This window comes from Dreissena polymorpha, chromosome 10 (assembly GCF_020536995.1).
Source record: "Dreissena polymorpha isolate Duluth1 chromosome 10, UMN_Dpol_1.0, whole genome shotgun sequence".
NCBI lineage: Eukaryota > Metazoa > Mollusca > Bivalvia > Myida > Dreissenidae > Dreissena > Dreissena polymorpha.
The window spans coordinates 51,497,407-51,512,903 of record NC_068364.1 but is presented as its reverse complement, the minus strand read 5'-3'; the positions used below and the strand labels follow the sequence as shown (position 1 = coordinate 51,512,903).

At 37.6% G+C, this 15,497-nt stretch overlaps 1 protein-coding gene across 1 annotated transcript; it reads right to left on the bottom strand.

Annotated features, from left to right (window-relative positions):
* Positions 1-8,405: 8,405 nt before the first annotated feature.
* LOC127849109 (visual pigment-like receptor peropsin) lies at positions 8,406-14,702 on the bottom strand. Its single transcript, XM_052381831.1, has 5 exons — positions 14,277-14,702; positions 12,580-12,685; positions 10,948-11,129; positions 9,526-9,630; positions 8,406-8,432 (listed from the first exon to the last, which is right to left on the bottom strand). Exons 1-5 carry the CDS (start codon positions 14,700-14,702, stop codon positions 8,406-8,408), a joined length of 846 nt encoding a protein of 281 aa, XP_052237791.1.
* Between the last annotated feature and the right edge of the window lie 795 nt (positions 14,703-15,497).

The window sequence follows — 15,497 nt, the reverse complement described above, 5'->3', positions numbered from 1 at the left end:
TTCCCTTTATATAATGTGCAGTCCGCAAAGGATTATCTGGGACGACACTTTCCCTTTATATGATGTGCAGTCCGCAAAGGATTATCTGGGACGACACATTCCCTTTATATGATGTGCAGTCCGCAAAGGATTATCTGGGACGACACATTCCCTTTATATGATGTGCAGTCCGCAAAGGATTATCTGGGACGACACATTCCCTTTATATGATGTGCAGTCCGCAAAGGATTATCTGGGACGACACTTTCCCTTTATATGATGTGCAGTCCGCAAAGGATTATCTGGGACGACACTTTCCCTTTATATGATGTGCAGTCTGCAAAGGATTATCTGGGACGACACTTTCCCTTTACATGATGTGCAGTCCGCAAAGGATTATCTGGGACGACACTTTCCCTTTATATGATGTGCAGTCCGCAAAGGATTATCTGGGACGACACTTTCCCTTTATATGATGTGCAGTCCGCAAAGGATTATCTGGGACGACACTTTCCATTTATATGATGTGCAGTCCGCAAAGGATTGTCTGGGACGACACTTTCCCTTTATATGATGTGCAGTCCGCAAAGGATTATCTGGGACGACACTTTCCCTTTATATGATGTGCAGTCCGCAAAGGATTATCTGGGACGACACTTTCCATTTATATGATGTGCAGTCCGCAAAGGATTATCTGGGACGACACTTTCCCTTTATATGATGTGCAGTCCGCAAAGGATTATCTGGGACGACACTTACCCTTTATATGATGTGCAGTCCGCAAAGGATTATCTGGGACGACACTTTCCCTTTATATGATGTGCAGTCCGCAAAGGATTATCTGGGACGACACTTTCCCTTTATATGATGTGCAGTCCGCAAAGGATTATCTGGGACGACACTTTCCCTTTATATGATGTGCAGTCCGCAAAGGATTATCTGGGACGACACTTTCCCTTTATATGATGTGCAGTCCGCAAAGGATTATCTGGGACGACACTTTCCATTTATATGATGTGCAGTCCGCAAAGGATTATCTGGGACGACACTTTCCCTTTATATGATGTGCAGTCCGCAAAGGATTATCTGGGACGACACTTTCCCTTTATATGATGTGCAGTCCGCAAAGGATTATCTGGGACGACACTTTCCCTTTATATGATGTGCAGTCCGCAAAGGATTATCTGGGACGACACTTTCCCTTTATATGATGTGCAGTCCGCAAAGGATTATCTGGGACGACACTTTCCCTTTATATGATGTGCAGTCCGCAAAGGATTATCTGGGACGACACTTTCCCTTTATATGATGTGCAGTCCGCAAAGGATTATCTGGGACGACACTTTCCCTTTATATGATGTGCAGTCCGCAAAGGATTATCTGGGACGACACTTTCCCTTTATATGATGTGCAGTCCGCAAAGGATTATCTGGGACGACACTTTCCCTTTATATGATGTGCAGTCCGCAAAGGATTATCTGGGACGACACTTTCCCTTTATATGATGTGCAGTCCGCAAAGGATTATCTGGGACGACACTTTCCCTTTATATGATGTGCAGTCCGCAAAGGATTATCTGGGACGACACTTTCCCTTTATATGATGTGCAGTCCGCAAAGTATTATCTGGGACGACACTTTCCCTTTATATGATGTGCAGTCCGCAAAGGATTATCTGGGACGACACTTTCCCTTTATATGATGTGCAGTCCGCAAAGGATTATCTGGGACGACACTTTCCCTTTATATGATGTGCAGTCCGCAAAGGATTATCTGGAACGACACTTTCCCTTTATATGATGTGCAGTCCGCAAAGGATTATCTGGGACGACACTTTCCCTTTATATGATGTGCAGTCCGCAAAGGATTATCTGGGACGACACTTTCCCTTTATATGATGTGCAGTCCGCAAAGGATTATCTGGAACGACACTTTCCCTTTATATGATGTGCAGTCCGCAAAGGATTATCTGGGACGACACTTTCCCTTTATATGATGTGCAGTCCGCAAAGGATTATCTGGGACGACACTTTCCCTTTATATGATGTGCAGTCCGCAAAGGATTATCTGGGACGACACTTTCCATTTATATGATGTGCAGTCCGCAAAGGATTATCTGGGACGACACTTTCCCTTTATATGATGTGCAGTCCGCAAAGGATTATCTGGGACGACACTTTCCCTTTATATGATGTGCAGTCCGCAAAGGATTATCTGGGACGACACTTTCCATTTATATGATGTGCAGTCCGCAAAGGATTGTCTGGGACGACACTTTCCCTTTATATGATGTGCAGTCCGCAAAGGATTATCTGGGACGACACTTTCCCTTTATATGATGTGCAGTCCGCAAAGGATTATCTGGGACGACACTTTCCATTTATATGATGTGCAGTCCGCAAAGGATTATCTGGGACGACACTTTCCCTTTATATGATGTGCAGTCCGCAAAGGATTATCTGGGACGACACTTACCCTTTATATGATGTGCAGTCCGCAAAGGATTATCTGGGACGACACTTTCCCTTTATATGATGTGCAGTCCGCAAAGGATTATCTGGGACGACACTTTCCCTTTATATGATGTGCAGTCCGCAAAGGATTATCTGGGACGACACTTTCCCTTTATATGATGTGCAGTCCGCAAAGGATTATCTGGGACGACACTTTCCCTTTATATGATGTGCAGTCCGCAAAGGATTATCTGGGACGACACTTTCCATTTATATGATGTGCAGTCCGCAAAGGATTATCTGGGACGACACTTTCCCTTTATATGATGTGCAGTCCGCAAAGGATTATCTGGGACGACACTTTCCCTTTATATGATGTGCAGTCCGCAAAGGATTATCTGGGACGACACTTTCCCTTTATATGATGTGCAGTCCGCAAAGGATTATCTGGGACGACACTTTCCCTTTATATGATGTGCAGTCCGCAAAGGATTATCTGGGACGACACTTTCCCTTTATATGATGTGCAGTCCGCAAAGGATTATCTGGGACGACACTTTCCCTTTATATGATGTGCAGTCCGCAAAGGATTATCTGGGACGACACTTTCCCTTTATATGATGTGCAGTCCGCAAAGGATTATCTGGGACGACACTTTCCCTTTATATGATGTGCAGTCCGCAAAGGATTATCTGGGACGACACTTTCCCTTTATATGATGTGCAGTCCGCAAAGGATTATCTGGGACGACACTTTCCCTTTATATGATGTGCAGTCCGCAAAGGATTATCTGGGACGACACTTTCCCTTTATATGATGTGCAGTCCGCAAAGGATTATCTGGGACGACACTTTCCCTTTATATGATGTGCAGTCCGCAAAGTATTATCTGGGACGACACTTTCCCTTTATATGATGTGCAGTCCGCAAAGGATTATCTGGGACGACACTTTCCCTTTATATGATGTGCAGTCCGCAAAGGATTATCTGGGACGACACTTTCCCTTTATATGATGTGCAGTCCGCAAAGGATTATCTGGAACGACACTTTCCCTTTATATGATGTGCAGTCCGCAAAGGATTATCTGGGACGACACTTTCCCTTTATATGATGTGCAGTCCGCAAAGGATTATCTGGGACGACACTTTCCCTTTATATGATGTGCAGTCCGCAAAGGATTATCTGGAACGACACTTTCCCTTTATATGATGTGCAGTCCGCAAAGGATTATCTGGGACGACACTTTCCCTTTATATGATGTGCAGTCCGCAAAGGATTATCTGGGACGACACTTTCCCTTTATATGATGTGCAGTCCGCAAAGGATTATCTGGAACGACACTTTCCCTTTATATGATGTGCAGTCCGCAAAGGATTATCTGGGACGACACTTTCCCTTTATATGATGTGCAGTCCGCAAAGGATTATCTGGAACGACACTTTCCCTTTATATGATGTGCAGTCCGCAAAGGATTATCTGGGACGACACTTTCCCTTTATATGATGTGCAGTCCGCAAAGGATTATCTGGGACGACACTTTCCCTTTATATGATGTGCAGTCCGCAAAGGATTATCTGGAACGACACTTTCCCTTTATATGATGAGCAGTCCGCAAAGGATTATCTGGGACGACACTTTCCCTTTATATGATGTGCAGTCCGCAAAGGATTATCTGGAACGACACTTTCCCTTTATATGATGAGCAGTCCGCAAAGGATTATCTGGGACGACACTTTCCCTTTATATGATGTGCAGTCCGCAAAGGATTATCTGGGACGACACTTTCCCTTTATGCTTCGTTTTAAGTAAGTATCTTCTTAGCAAACTTCAAGTGGTGTGTAAATATAAAAAGCAAACACCTGAAACAAGCAATTTGAAATAGTAAACTGTACAAAAAAGCATCATCGGTTAAAATCATTTTTGCTGGGTTAAATCGTTAACGGTAATTTATTCATTTATAAAAAGTCTATTATAACATAAATATTCGTTAAATATGTTACGCGCAAAATAATAAAAATACAGACAACTTAATTTAAAACGACACATAATTGGACGATTATACAGATATACTGCATCGACATCATTCTGTTACTCCAAAACAAACAACTGATAAAAACAACTGACATGTGTAGCTTCATGAATACTTATGTATTATTGCTTAAATCAAGCTTACCATTTACCACATAAATCGTTCCGCATTTCGGAATGCCCTTAGGTACAGTTCATCGACTGTGTGATGCAGACACATTATACCATGTACTTGTGGATACTTAAGATTTATAAGACATATGACATACTATTCACGCGCTGAAAAAGTGTATAAGGTATCAACTCAAGTCTGTGTAAAAAGTTATTATACAGGTCTTCGACTCTTTGATAACTCTACGACTTTGGAGGTAATGTGGAAATATGTTCTTCTTTGAACTGTTTTTATGTCTTACATCCGATTTTCATAATATTTTGCCAGTCTGAAAATTGCGGCTCGAGACGGTGTTTACCAGTACTCACTGTTTACTTACTTTTATCATACATGCAACTATATTATTTATTATGTATATTAAAATAAAAATTAAATCAGGCTTAAGAATACAATTAATGATATGGGTGTTGACATAGTTTAATAGCCCCTTCCACCGTAAAATGAATATATGACGACATATTTTATAGACGGCTGATAGAAGCAAAATCTCGAGTAATTACTATTGCATTCCGTAACATACATGCTTTTGAAATATAAAATCGCTTACTGTCAGCTTAAGAGAATAAAAACTGTATGCTTGGCGTATATGATCACGCATGATATGTTGGGTTCTCAGTATAAAAGCGTAAAAAGCGTACATCAATTTAAAATCAAAATCAATCTAGTATATACTACGAATAGCACTGTCACGATAAAACGAAGTAGTTTTCTTGAAAATCCGCACTCAACATGCATTCTATTGCATTCGGTTTTGATTTCAATCAGTTTTTGAGAACTACATTATCAATTTGCCTTATTTGGGCCGTGCTTTGTAAAAAGGGGGTTTACTGCACGTGCATAAAGTGTCGTTCAAGATTAGCCTGTGCAGTCCGCACACGATTATAAGGGAAGACACTGCTTGTATGATATTTTTCTTTTCAAGAAAGTCTCTTTCTAGCCAAAATCAAGTTTAGGCGGGAAGTGCCTGATTTATTTGTGCGGACTGCTTCCTTTTCACAAAGCGCGACTCATTTATATTATATTTTCGTTGTCAAATATATTTGGATTAACAGCGATAAGGTCCAAATGTGTCGCGTACGTAACAGTATATGCCTATCAAGACTATCTAATGAGTAACATGTTTACGTTTTCGAGCTACTCTCGTTGATTTGAGACTTACGACTACAAAGTAACGTATTTATTCTCCTCATATGGATATATTACCAGTCCACACACAGCCTTTCCTACACTATTTGTTAGACAAGTTGATGAAGTTCAAGACATACGTTGCCGAAACGTCAATTACAAGTGCAATTTCCTATTAAAGGAGTTGAGACAATATAATCGTATACATGTTACAATAATACACATAGAACAGTAGACTCACGGAATAATATGGACCGTGTGCAAAATGGGCAAAGAGTAATTGGCAATAATAAAAAGAATACATTAATTTAAAATGAAGTCAACTATATCATGTTTGAATAACATAAAATAGTGCGTATAATATGGATAAATATCGCACGTCATATTCTACATTTGATTAAAGCTGCACATTTCCAATAAATAATAATATACATTAAATCAATGCGTTCTGACACTTTTCATTGTTTTTTTTACTGGACAACTAATTGTAAAAAGGTTTGTTTTTTACAATAGACGTTACAATCAAATGTTCTTGGTCGAATGCTAGCATCATTTATAGACACATATACCGTAACAGGTAATGGAGTTGCACTTTGTAGGGAAATGTGTAATGAAAATACAATTGTCAGCCGTCGAGTCAGAAAGTGCAGTGTGTTGGAAGAAGTGAACAATAAAATGATATATGTTTAATGTCAGTATTGACAGTCTAAAAAGGATCGTTGCATACAAGTATATATATTCTAAGAACGTACTTGAATTTGTATACAATACTGAACACCCTTTTTGTTAATAATTATCGTGCGCTGACCCCAGTTCTAAGAATATTTTAACTAATAGGTAATGCATTTTTGTACATACTGGTTACAATTTTCAAACGACTAAATCATTATTATGTGTTAAGTGCAATATAAGATTTCATCACATGCCTCGTATATCATTGTTACTGATCGCACGTGAGTGCCAAAGAATGCTTCACACAAATCACATGTCGATAGCATGAAATGCATTCGATACAGAGTTATAAATCACTTTGGACGGCTAAGGAGTGCTACGCAAACATAACTCGTCGATAACATCAATTATTTTAAATCCAGTTTATTTACAGGTTACGTGCATCAAAACTTCCCGGTCCGATATATTTTGGTAGCATTTTGCAATGTGTTTTTCACAAATGAAACATCACATGGCATTATGTTTGATTTAAAGTGAAAGAATTAAAAAAAAAATACGAGTTCCTTCTCGATTCTTTTCCTGTTTTTTTATAGTCATTTGAAATATTAATTTGTCCGCAAATGCAGAGAAGATTAATGACGATAAATTTCTCTTCTGCCAACATGTAACTGATCTTTAATCGTGTACACGGTTTTTCTTAGCACGAAAAAAACAACTTTTAAAGCTGATATTATATTGGATAAATGGCAATATAAAGACGTGGTTTAATATTGGCTTACACAGGCTAATCTGGGACGACATTGTACTAACATACATTAAGCCCAGGTTTTCCAGAACGAATATTGCAGTTGATGCATGCTCGAATTGCAGTTACCGAGTGGTTAAATAAAAGAAATCAGGAATATACGTGTACAATATACGTGTTTCTATGATCACGAGTGCGCAAAATTTAAAGTGCATATAAAATAAGAGAAAAATATAATTGCTGAAGAAAAGCGTGATTTTAATTATTTATGGTAAATTGTAAGACAAAAAAAACAATTAATACAATTTGTCGATAACTTAATAATATTAATTGAATTTAAATGAAACGAATGAATTCATCAGAACGCTATACCTAAACTACCTTATTAATTAAGATAAAAAAATGTAAGGCAAATTTGGGTTTCAATATTCACAGTTTATTTTTTAAAGTGAAACAATACGTTGCCATTAATATGTTTTTCATATTTTTTTAAAAGTCAACCTATTTGATAAAACATAGCTGTCTAGCTACATATCCACTAAAGCACACACTCGTGTGTCGAACAAGAACCATTACTGTATACTCATAGAAAATTGAACAGTTGTCACTCTTTATTCATAAAAAATACAAACATATCATAGTTATTTAATACAGTATGAAATTGATTAAAGGGGCCTTTTCCGTTTGGATGAATTTACAAAATTGAAACAGTTGTTTCAGAATCGCACATTTTCGTTTTGGTTATGATATTTGTGGAGAAACAGTAATACTGAACATTTACCATGCTCTAAAATAGCCATTATATGCATCTTTTGACGATCAAAAATCCCGAAAATTATAAAGCGTTGCAACGCAAAACGAATTAATACTTTTGAGAGTTCTGTTGTTGTCGTTATATTTTGTGAAACTACGAGGATTGATTATATGAAGTATAAAATACACCTGACATGGTATCCGGAAGGATGGCCGAGTGGTCTAAATGTGAGACTTATTTCTCCAGGACTCCAAGGGTCAATGGTTCGAGCCCTGTTCAGGGTTACCTTTTTTCTTTTTTTAATTTTATTATTGCTTTTTTACTGGAGCTTTTCATATCCAATGTTAACATTTAGCAATATAAAGCATTTAATGACAAACTTCAAAACATGCCAAAATCTGTGAAAAGGCCCCTTAACGCATGAAAAGTAAAGTAATCATACATTTACAGGGAGATTACAATATTTATACTTAAATTACTAGTTTTTGTGTACATGAGTGTGTAGCTACATACAGAAAGACAAACGTTAACATGTAGTTTACAAGAAATAACTGACAAGGTTGACATGTTTTCGGTGAAATTGCAGAAGTACTTTGATAAATATTAAAGAATTTTAACAAGCAGTTTTCAAAGACAAGATCATCCAATTTGCCTTGAACTCTTGCTTGTTACTAACTTACAAGTGGGTTAATCTTTATTTTCATAATACATGATTGCCATCTTCTGTTCAGCTGCATATAATTCAATCTATGTCTAGCTCCATTAATTACAGTCTATGTCTAGCTGCATGCAATGCAATCTTTAAGAAGAACGTTTGGTCTTTTTTTTGGCTTGAATAATTAGAAATCGATCAAGTGAAGTATTTTTCACTAGTCAGATATGAATAGCTCATAATGGATTATCATGTACTTTAAAGCATTATCTCGCATTTGGACACAATAAGTGATGCCGTGATGGCGATTATTAGGACCATCATAGCACAACGGCTATTATATTTCCAAGACGAATCGGAAAGAAAACCGCTGCGAGATCTATGTGGGCTAGATGTTCGTGGTACAGGATCAATGGAGTTTATGTGGTCTTTTATACTGAAAGTGCAGGTTCAGGGAAGACTATTGCTGTGATGTTTGTTCTTCTATACGTCAGTGGTACAGACTGGAAGGGGCGACCTTGTTAGTTGCGGGTGGAGTAACAGTGAATGCCGATTGCTGACCTGCCGGCAAATATGACATTGTTGAATTATCAACATAATTATCATCTATGTTATCATCATCACAATCACCATCATAATCCTCACGTTGTAAGTATTATTATCTGTGTTATTATCATTATCATCATCATAAATCATTCATCATCAATCATGAACCACTATTATTACAATAATACTATCACATTTATTTATTGACAACTCGTGAATCTGTTAAAGAAATGTCGCTTTAACATGTTATTGAACAATTAGTTTTTTTCAATCAAATGTCAAAAACAAGACGATGCAGTACGAAGCAAATCTTGAATCTTTTACACGTTTTCTCGGCATAAAAGAACGAAAACTACGTAAATATACGTAATGAAAAGACAACTCGGTTTTGGGTCCCTACCTTGGGTGCGGACTGACCGGGCATATCGTTAAGTTCCATATTTTCAGGCATCACCTCCTCTGCTTGTACCTCAAACCAGTCTCTCAACCAGGTACTTGGCAGGCTCTGTAGAAAGATAATGATAAATGGGTAATCTTTTCTGATAATTTACCTGTATCTTGCGAAACATGCGTCTTATGCAATATGCGACTAGCTTAGATCCAGATCAGCCTGCACAGTCGCGAAGTCTGGTAAGGAGCTACACTGTCCGCTAAAGAGACTGCAAATCATTGCAATGTATAGCAGACCAGATATCTCTTGTGCAGACTGCTCACATCCTGCATAAGACCGATTTCCGCACATCACGGCTCTTATTAAAGAGTTTGAACTACGACTAACGTTTTACAAAAAATGATATTTCATATACCACCTGATAGACAAGTGTTAACTAATGTAATTTTGTTGTTACATTAGAAGAAGAATGTGTTTATAACCGAGTTTTTGAAATTACTTTTACTACTTTGAACTGTCAGTGTTGTGTTGCACTTACAAATTGGATTCATATAAAAAGAAGTGATTCAATATTCGTTTTTAATAAAACAAGCAAATTTATTATATTGATATCCCCCGCCAATGAACTTCTGGACACAAACGTTATCTGGATGGTTGGACAACGCCAACATGCATCATTCTCTTATCCATATATATACTCATACCAAGTTTCAATGAAATCCGTCAAAGCACTTCCAAGATATGGCTCCGGACACACACAAAAGCATTTTTTCAAGATACAAAGGGCAATTACTCCTTTATAATCCAATGGTGTGCAATGCCATTTAGCGTGAATCATCCTCTTATCCATATATATATATATATATATATATATATATATATATATATATATATATATATATATATATATATATATATATATATATATATATATATATATATATATATATATATATATATATATATATATATATATACACTCATACCAAGTTTCAATAAAATTCGCCAAAGCACTGCCAAGATATGGCTTCGGACAAACAAACAACATATATTCAAGATACAAAGGACCATAACTCTGTTATTAACATATGGTGTACTATGCCATTTGGCGTGCACCATCCTCTTATCCATATATATATACTCATACCAAATTTCAATGAAATCCGCCAAAGCACTTCCAAGATATGGGTCCGGACACAAAAGTGCCGGACGGATGGACGGACAACGCCAAAACAATATCCCTCTGCCTATGGCGGGGGATAATAAAGTGTACACATCATTGTGGACTTTTATAGTGCGAGGTGCAAATAATGATTGCCGGCGGGTTTTACGCATACATTTGCTTTCAACGGCAAATCAATCCAACACTATTCCCATCTAAATTTGCATCGTTTAAGTTATGCCGTGTGACACCAACGTAGAAACTCAAACCTGGTAAAATGCCATCCTGAATTTCTTATTGGTTCCGACGTAGATAATGGGGTTCCAGACCACCTGGGACTTAGCCGCCGTCGCCGGAAGCTCCGCCATCCATAGCGGCACGCTGTCCGGGTCGCCAAACGCCTGGATGAAAGAGACAACTGCGTAAGGCGTCCACACGATCCAGTAAACGCCTGTAAGCAAAAACATTTCATCGACTGATTGATATGATTTTAAAAGGTTTAATGATTAAAGTGTTCAAACATAATAAAGTTTGTTTTGGTCATTTAAGAATAAAATATGTTTTACAACTTTTTTTGAATACACAATTTACATTAACATGTCAGCAGTTTTATTTATCCGTCGATCGTGGAATAGAAGCCTACATTTTTATCCGCCTGAAAGTCTGTTTTCATCCACTTAATATTATATATTAAGTGCTCCTGACAGCAAACAATGAAGAGTAAATCAATCAGATATATGGCTGCAGCGTAATCACGTTCAAACATAGTAGCAAAATATAAATGATCAACTCGTGAATAACATAAAATAATAACATCTAAACTGTCTTTACATTATCAAGTATATTCATAGCATTTGTCCCCAATATTTACCACTTTGAGCTGTCATCACTACAAAGTATGATTTTATTATGAACAATATTTTAACTTCTAAACTATTTCTTGTACATTTGAGATGCGTTTAAAATGTCCTACGTCTTTTGGCCTGCGTGTTTTGTCTCCAATTTGGTTTATCTGCTGGTTTATCGACGAACATATGGGTGACGAACGGAACATTTTAAAATCTAGCAAAATCCCGTTATAGCTTCTTATGTGTATGCAATGTTTGATCTTCGTATCTCATGTACCTACCAAGTATTTACAATGTTTGCGCACAAAAAGACAACCAGTTGTGATGAACTGGAGAAGTGATTACAAAACAGACAAAAGGCAAGATTATGGATAAATGTCACAGAATGCTTATCAAGTTTTATTATCACCTCTGCCTTTTAAGATGGTATAAAATTATGTTTTTTTCTATTTCTGGAAACAGTGACCTGCCGTTCAACCGCTGGTAGTCAATAACGCATTGCAATGATAAAAACAACACGTATCAGCAGGTTTTTATAGGAATTGCTGATCAAGTTTTGCCGACGGACGAAGAGAAAGACAGACAAACGGACGGACGTAGAACAATCCTATAATCCTCACTTGTGGAAAGTCGGAGGAAAATTAGCATTTGTTAAATAAGAACTGTAAAGCTTAATTACATTAACCCGACACTTGCGACACATACATGCAACACGCTTGATATCTGTGTGAGTAAGCACTCTGACCCAGTTGTGTTTGTGCACGTATTTCGCAAGACAGACGACAATGCAATAGAACGACAATGAGGTATTATTGTATTTGATTGATTCCAGTTCAATAAATTTCATCAACACACTACCTTTGACAATCGCTTCTTTATATCATACGGAACGAAGATTTTATATGGTAAACAGTTTTCATGCTACAGGCTCATTTGACCTTGAACATTGACATGTTGACCTAAAGAATGACATATTTTTTAATACACCAAAGATCGTTTGCTATAACATCGGTCTAAAATAGAATTTACAAACAATTTAGGCTGGTTCCATACCGCACATGATGACGCAGCTTTTCAATATTCTTCGCTCGAGTTTCAGGTTCTTGCGAGCAATGCTGCTGTTCAAATTCCATACCGAGTTGCTGTTGGGTCTCTTGACCTTAAACACAAATAGTTCATTGCATTCTATACAATGTTCCTACATGCACACAGCACATTGATTTTTCAATGCATGCGGTCGGCTCACATGTCAATATGTTTTTCTATAGCGATTGTTATACGATCAAACGGAAACAATGTTTGTGTTAATGTAAAAGGCTTGTTACGTCAATATAATTTTGTTGTATATCTACCTTACAATAACATTTAAAAATGCAAACATTGCGCTCCTTAATAGTTACCGCAAATTAATCTTTGGCTGTAAACCAATTTATTTAGGCTCGAGTGTATCAAAAGCCGAAGGCTTATTGTACCGCTCTCGATTCCGTTTGCTATGAAGAACCATTGCTTTGTGTCTTTGAGGGATATCTAATAAACATTCATGACGAATGACATTCTTGGTAATTGTTAAACGCCTTTATAAGCTTTGACGGTTTCTGTTGCGTTTCGTGTAAATACAAACAAATATCATAATCCTTGGTATCAGATTGTTTGTCTTGTTCAAGATTTTTCTACTGAAAATGATTAAATAATATATGATGAAGTGTAACATAACGTACCTATAGAATCGAAGTAAGGTATGTACACACTGAATGTTATTGATGTGTTACTTAAGTTTATTTTATGAATTTTATATGTTTACCCTGGTTTCTATGTACCTGACAGCGATAAAAGACGGGTTAATAAAAAGAAAATCAAATAAATAAAAACGATGATAAAAAAATATAGAATAAAATTCCATTGGAATTAATGTGTGTGTATCCATTGAAAAACTCATTAACATACAAATTAACGTGTTGTGAAATTCCATCTGTGCAGATTTGTTCATACTACAAAAATAATACCATTGGATCTGCAACACAAACATTATAAAGCAGAATACGCATATGAATCTTATTATACACATGCACTAGCATATACATGTAACTCAAACCATCTTCGTCATGTCCAATTAGCGCCTGTCCAAGGGTTTGATACATAAAAATAAAATTTAAATACACCTACATTAACGAACGATCATTCCATTTCGTACTTTGAAGCTTGCGTGAGAAAATGATTTTGACATTTAAAATTAATAAAATAATTAACTTAGTTAATAACAAAGTTGCATGGGGAAATGCATTAGCCTACAGTTACGTTGTTACTTCTTAATTGCATATGATCCTCGTTCTGAGAAAACTCGGCTTAATGCATGTGCGTAAAGTGTCGTCCCAGATTAGCCTGTGCAGGGACGACACTTTCCGCTTTTATGCTTTTTTATAGTTCCAAGGAAGTCACTCCTTACAGAAAATCAAGTTTAGGAGGAAAGTGTCGTCCCTGATTAGCCTGGGCGGACTGCACAGGATAACCTGGAACAAAACTTTACGCACATGCATTAAGCCCAGTTTTCTCAGAACAAGGCTCATATTTTTTTTCATGTAATCGTAGGACTAGTTCGTTCAGTATATAACAAATGATGCCAATTTCACTGTATTATAATTTATAACTCGTTAATTATACCTAGTGCGGCTTTAAAACTGCATACAATTGACCACATATTCTGCTTATTAATAACCTGTACATTTATTTGAAATGTTTAATCTTTTCCTTACCGTCATGAACACGTGGTAGTAGCATACGAACATGATGCCGAGTGGGGCAAAGAAGCAGAAGATCGTGATCGAGATGAAGTAAGAAGTGTTAGATACACTGACGTGCGTCCAGTTAAGCCCACAAAAGACACCCGACGCCTCTAGTCCATAGCTGCTCCAGCCTATTAAGGGACACACGGCCCAAAAAAGAGCCAGTCCAAAACACCCGGCAACGCTTGCACATGCGACTTTAGTCGTGATTTTGGGCGTCAGTAGGGGTTTGGTCATGACGATGTACCTGTTCACGCTGACCGCCGATAGCAGATAAAGCTGAGACAGTCCAAACAGGTAGACTTCGAATCCCACAAGAACACACGCCGCGTCCCCGGCGAACCAGGCTCCGTTGATGGCCGATGTAAATTCTAAAGGGTTTCCCAAACAGACCATGCACAGATCACCAATAGCCACGCCAAGGATAAAAATGTTTGTCGGGGACAGCAAGCGTTTGTTTTTGGAAAATGTCAAAATTACCAACACGTTTTCTACAAAACCGAAAAACCCAATTAACACCAACATACCGCCAGCGATTTGATGCGCCCATTTTGGATAATTCAACCTCCGGATGTCTAGAGCAGAAAGGCCTGCAAGCACTTCCTCCGTTGTAGTGTTGTGCGACATAGGATATTCTCGTGTTTTAATAGGAGACTACGACTTCAAAAGATTAACGTTTTTCGAACAGTGAAAGTCGTTCTAACAAAGCTTATTTCCCTACATTACAGTATCATCACATTTTTTTTCCAATGCAAACCATGCAATACGATACTCAAATGACAATGCATATCCGTTTAAATATTGCATTTTATTTCTCAAATCGTGCTCCCGATTCTAGATTCAGCAGCTGAATAATAATATATTCCGTCATGGCTCCTGCTTTTTTGCGATTGTGCTCATTTGCTAAGTAAGTACCGATTGTTCAAGTCGCTAGACTTCACACATCTTTGATACTGATAATATCAGTCGAAGGCAATGAGTCCGGTTAAATGTCAACACGAACACCGAAAATGAGACCTATAAAATAAAAAAAAACGCGAGTGATCTGAGTGCAATCTGTGCTTCAAATGGATGGAATATAGTAATATGGACTATTGCACGAGAGCCAAGTAAAGAACTGTTGTTAAATGTGCTTCAAATGACTTTTCTACATATATCTCTCCCCCCCCGCTCTATATTCACGCGGGTGGG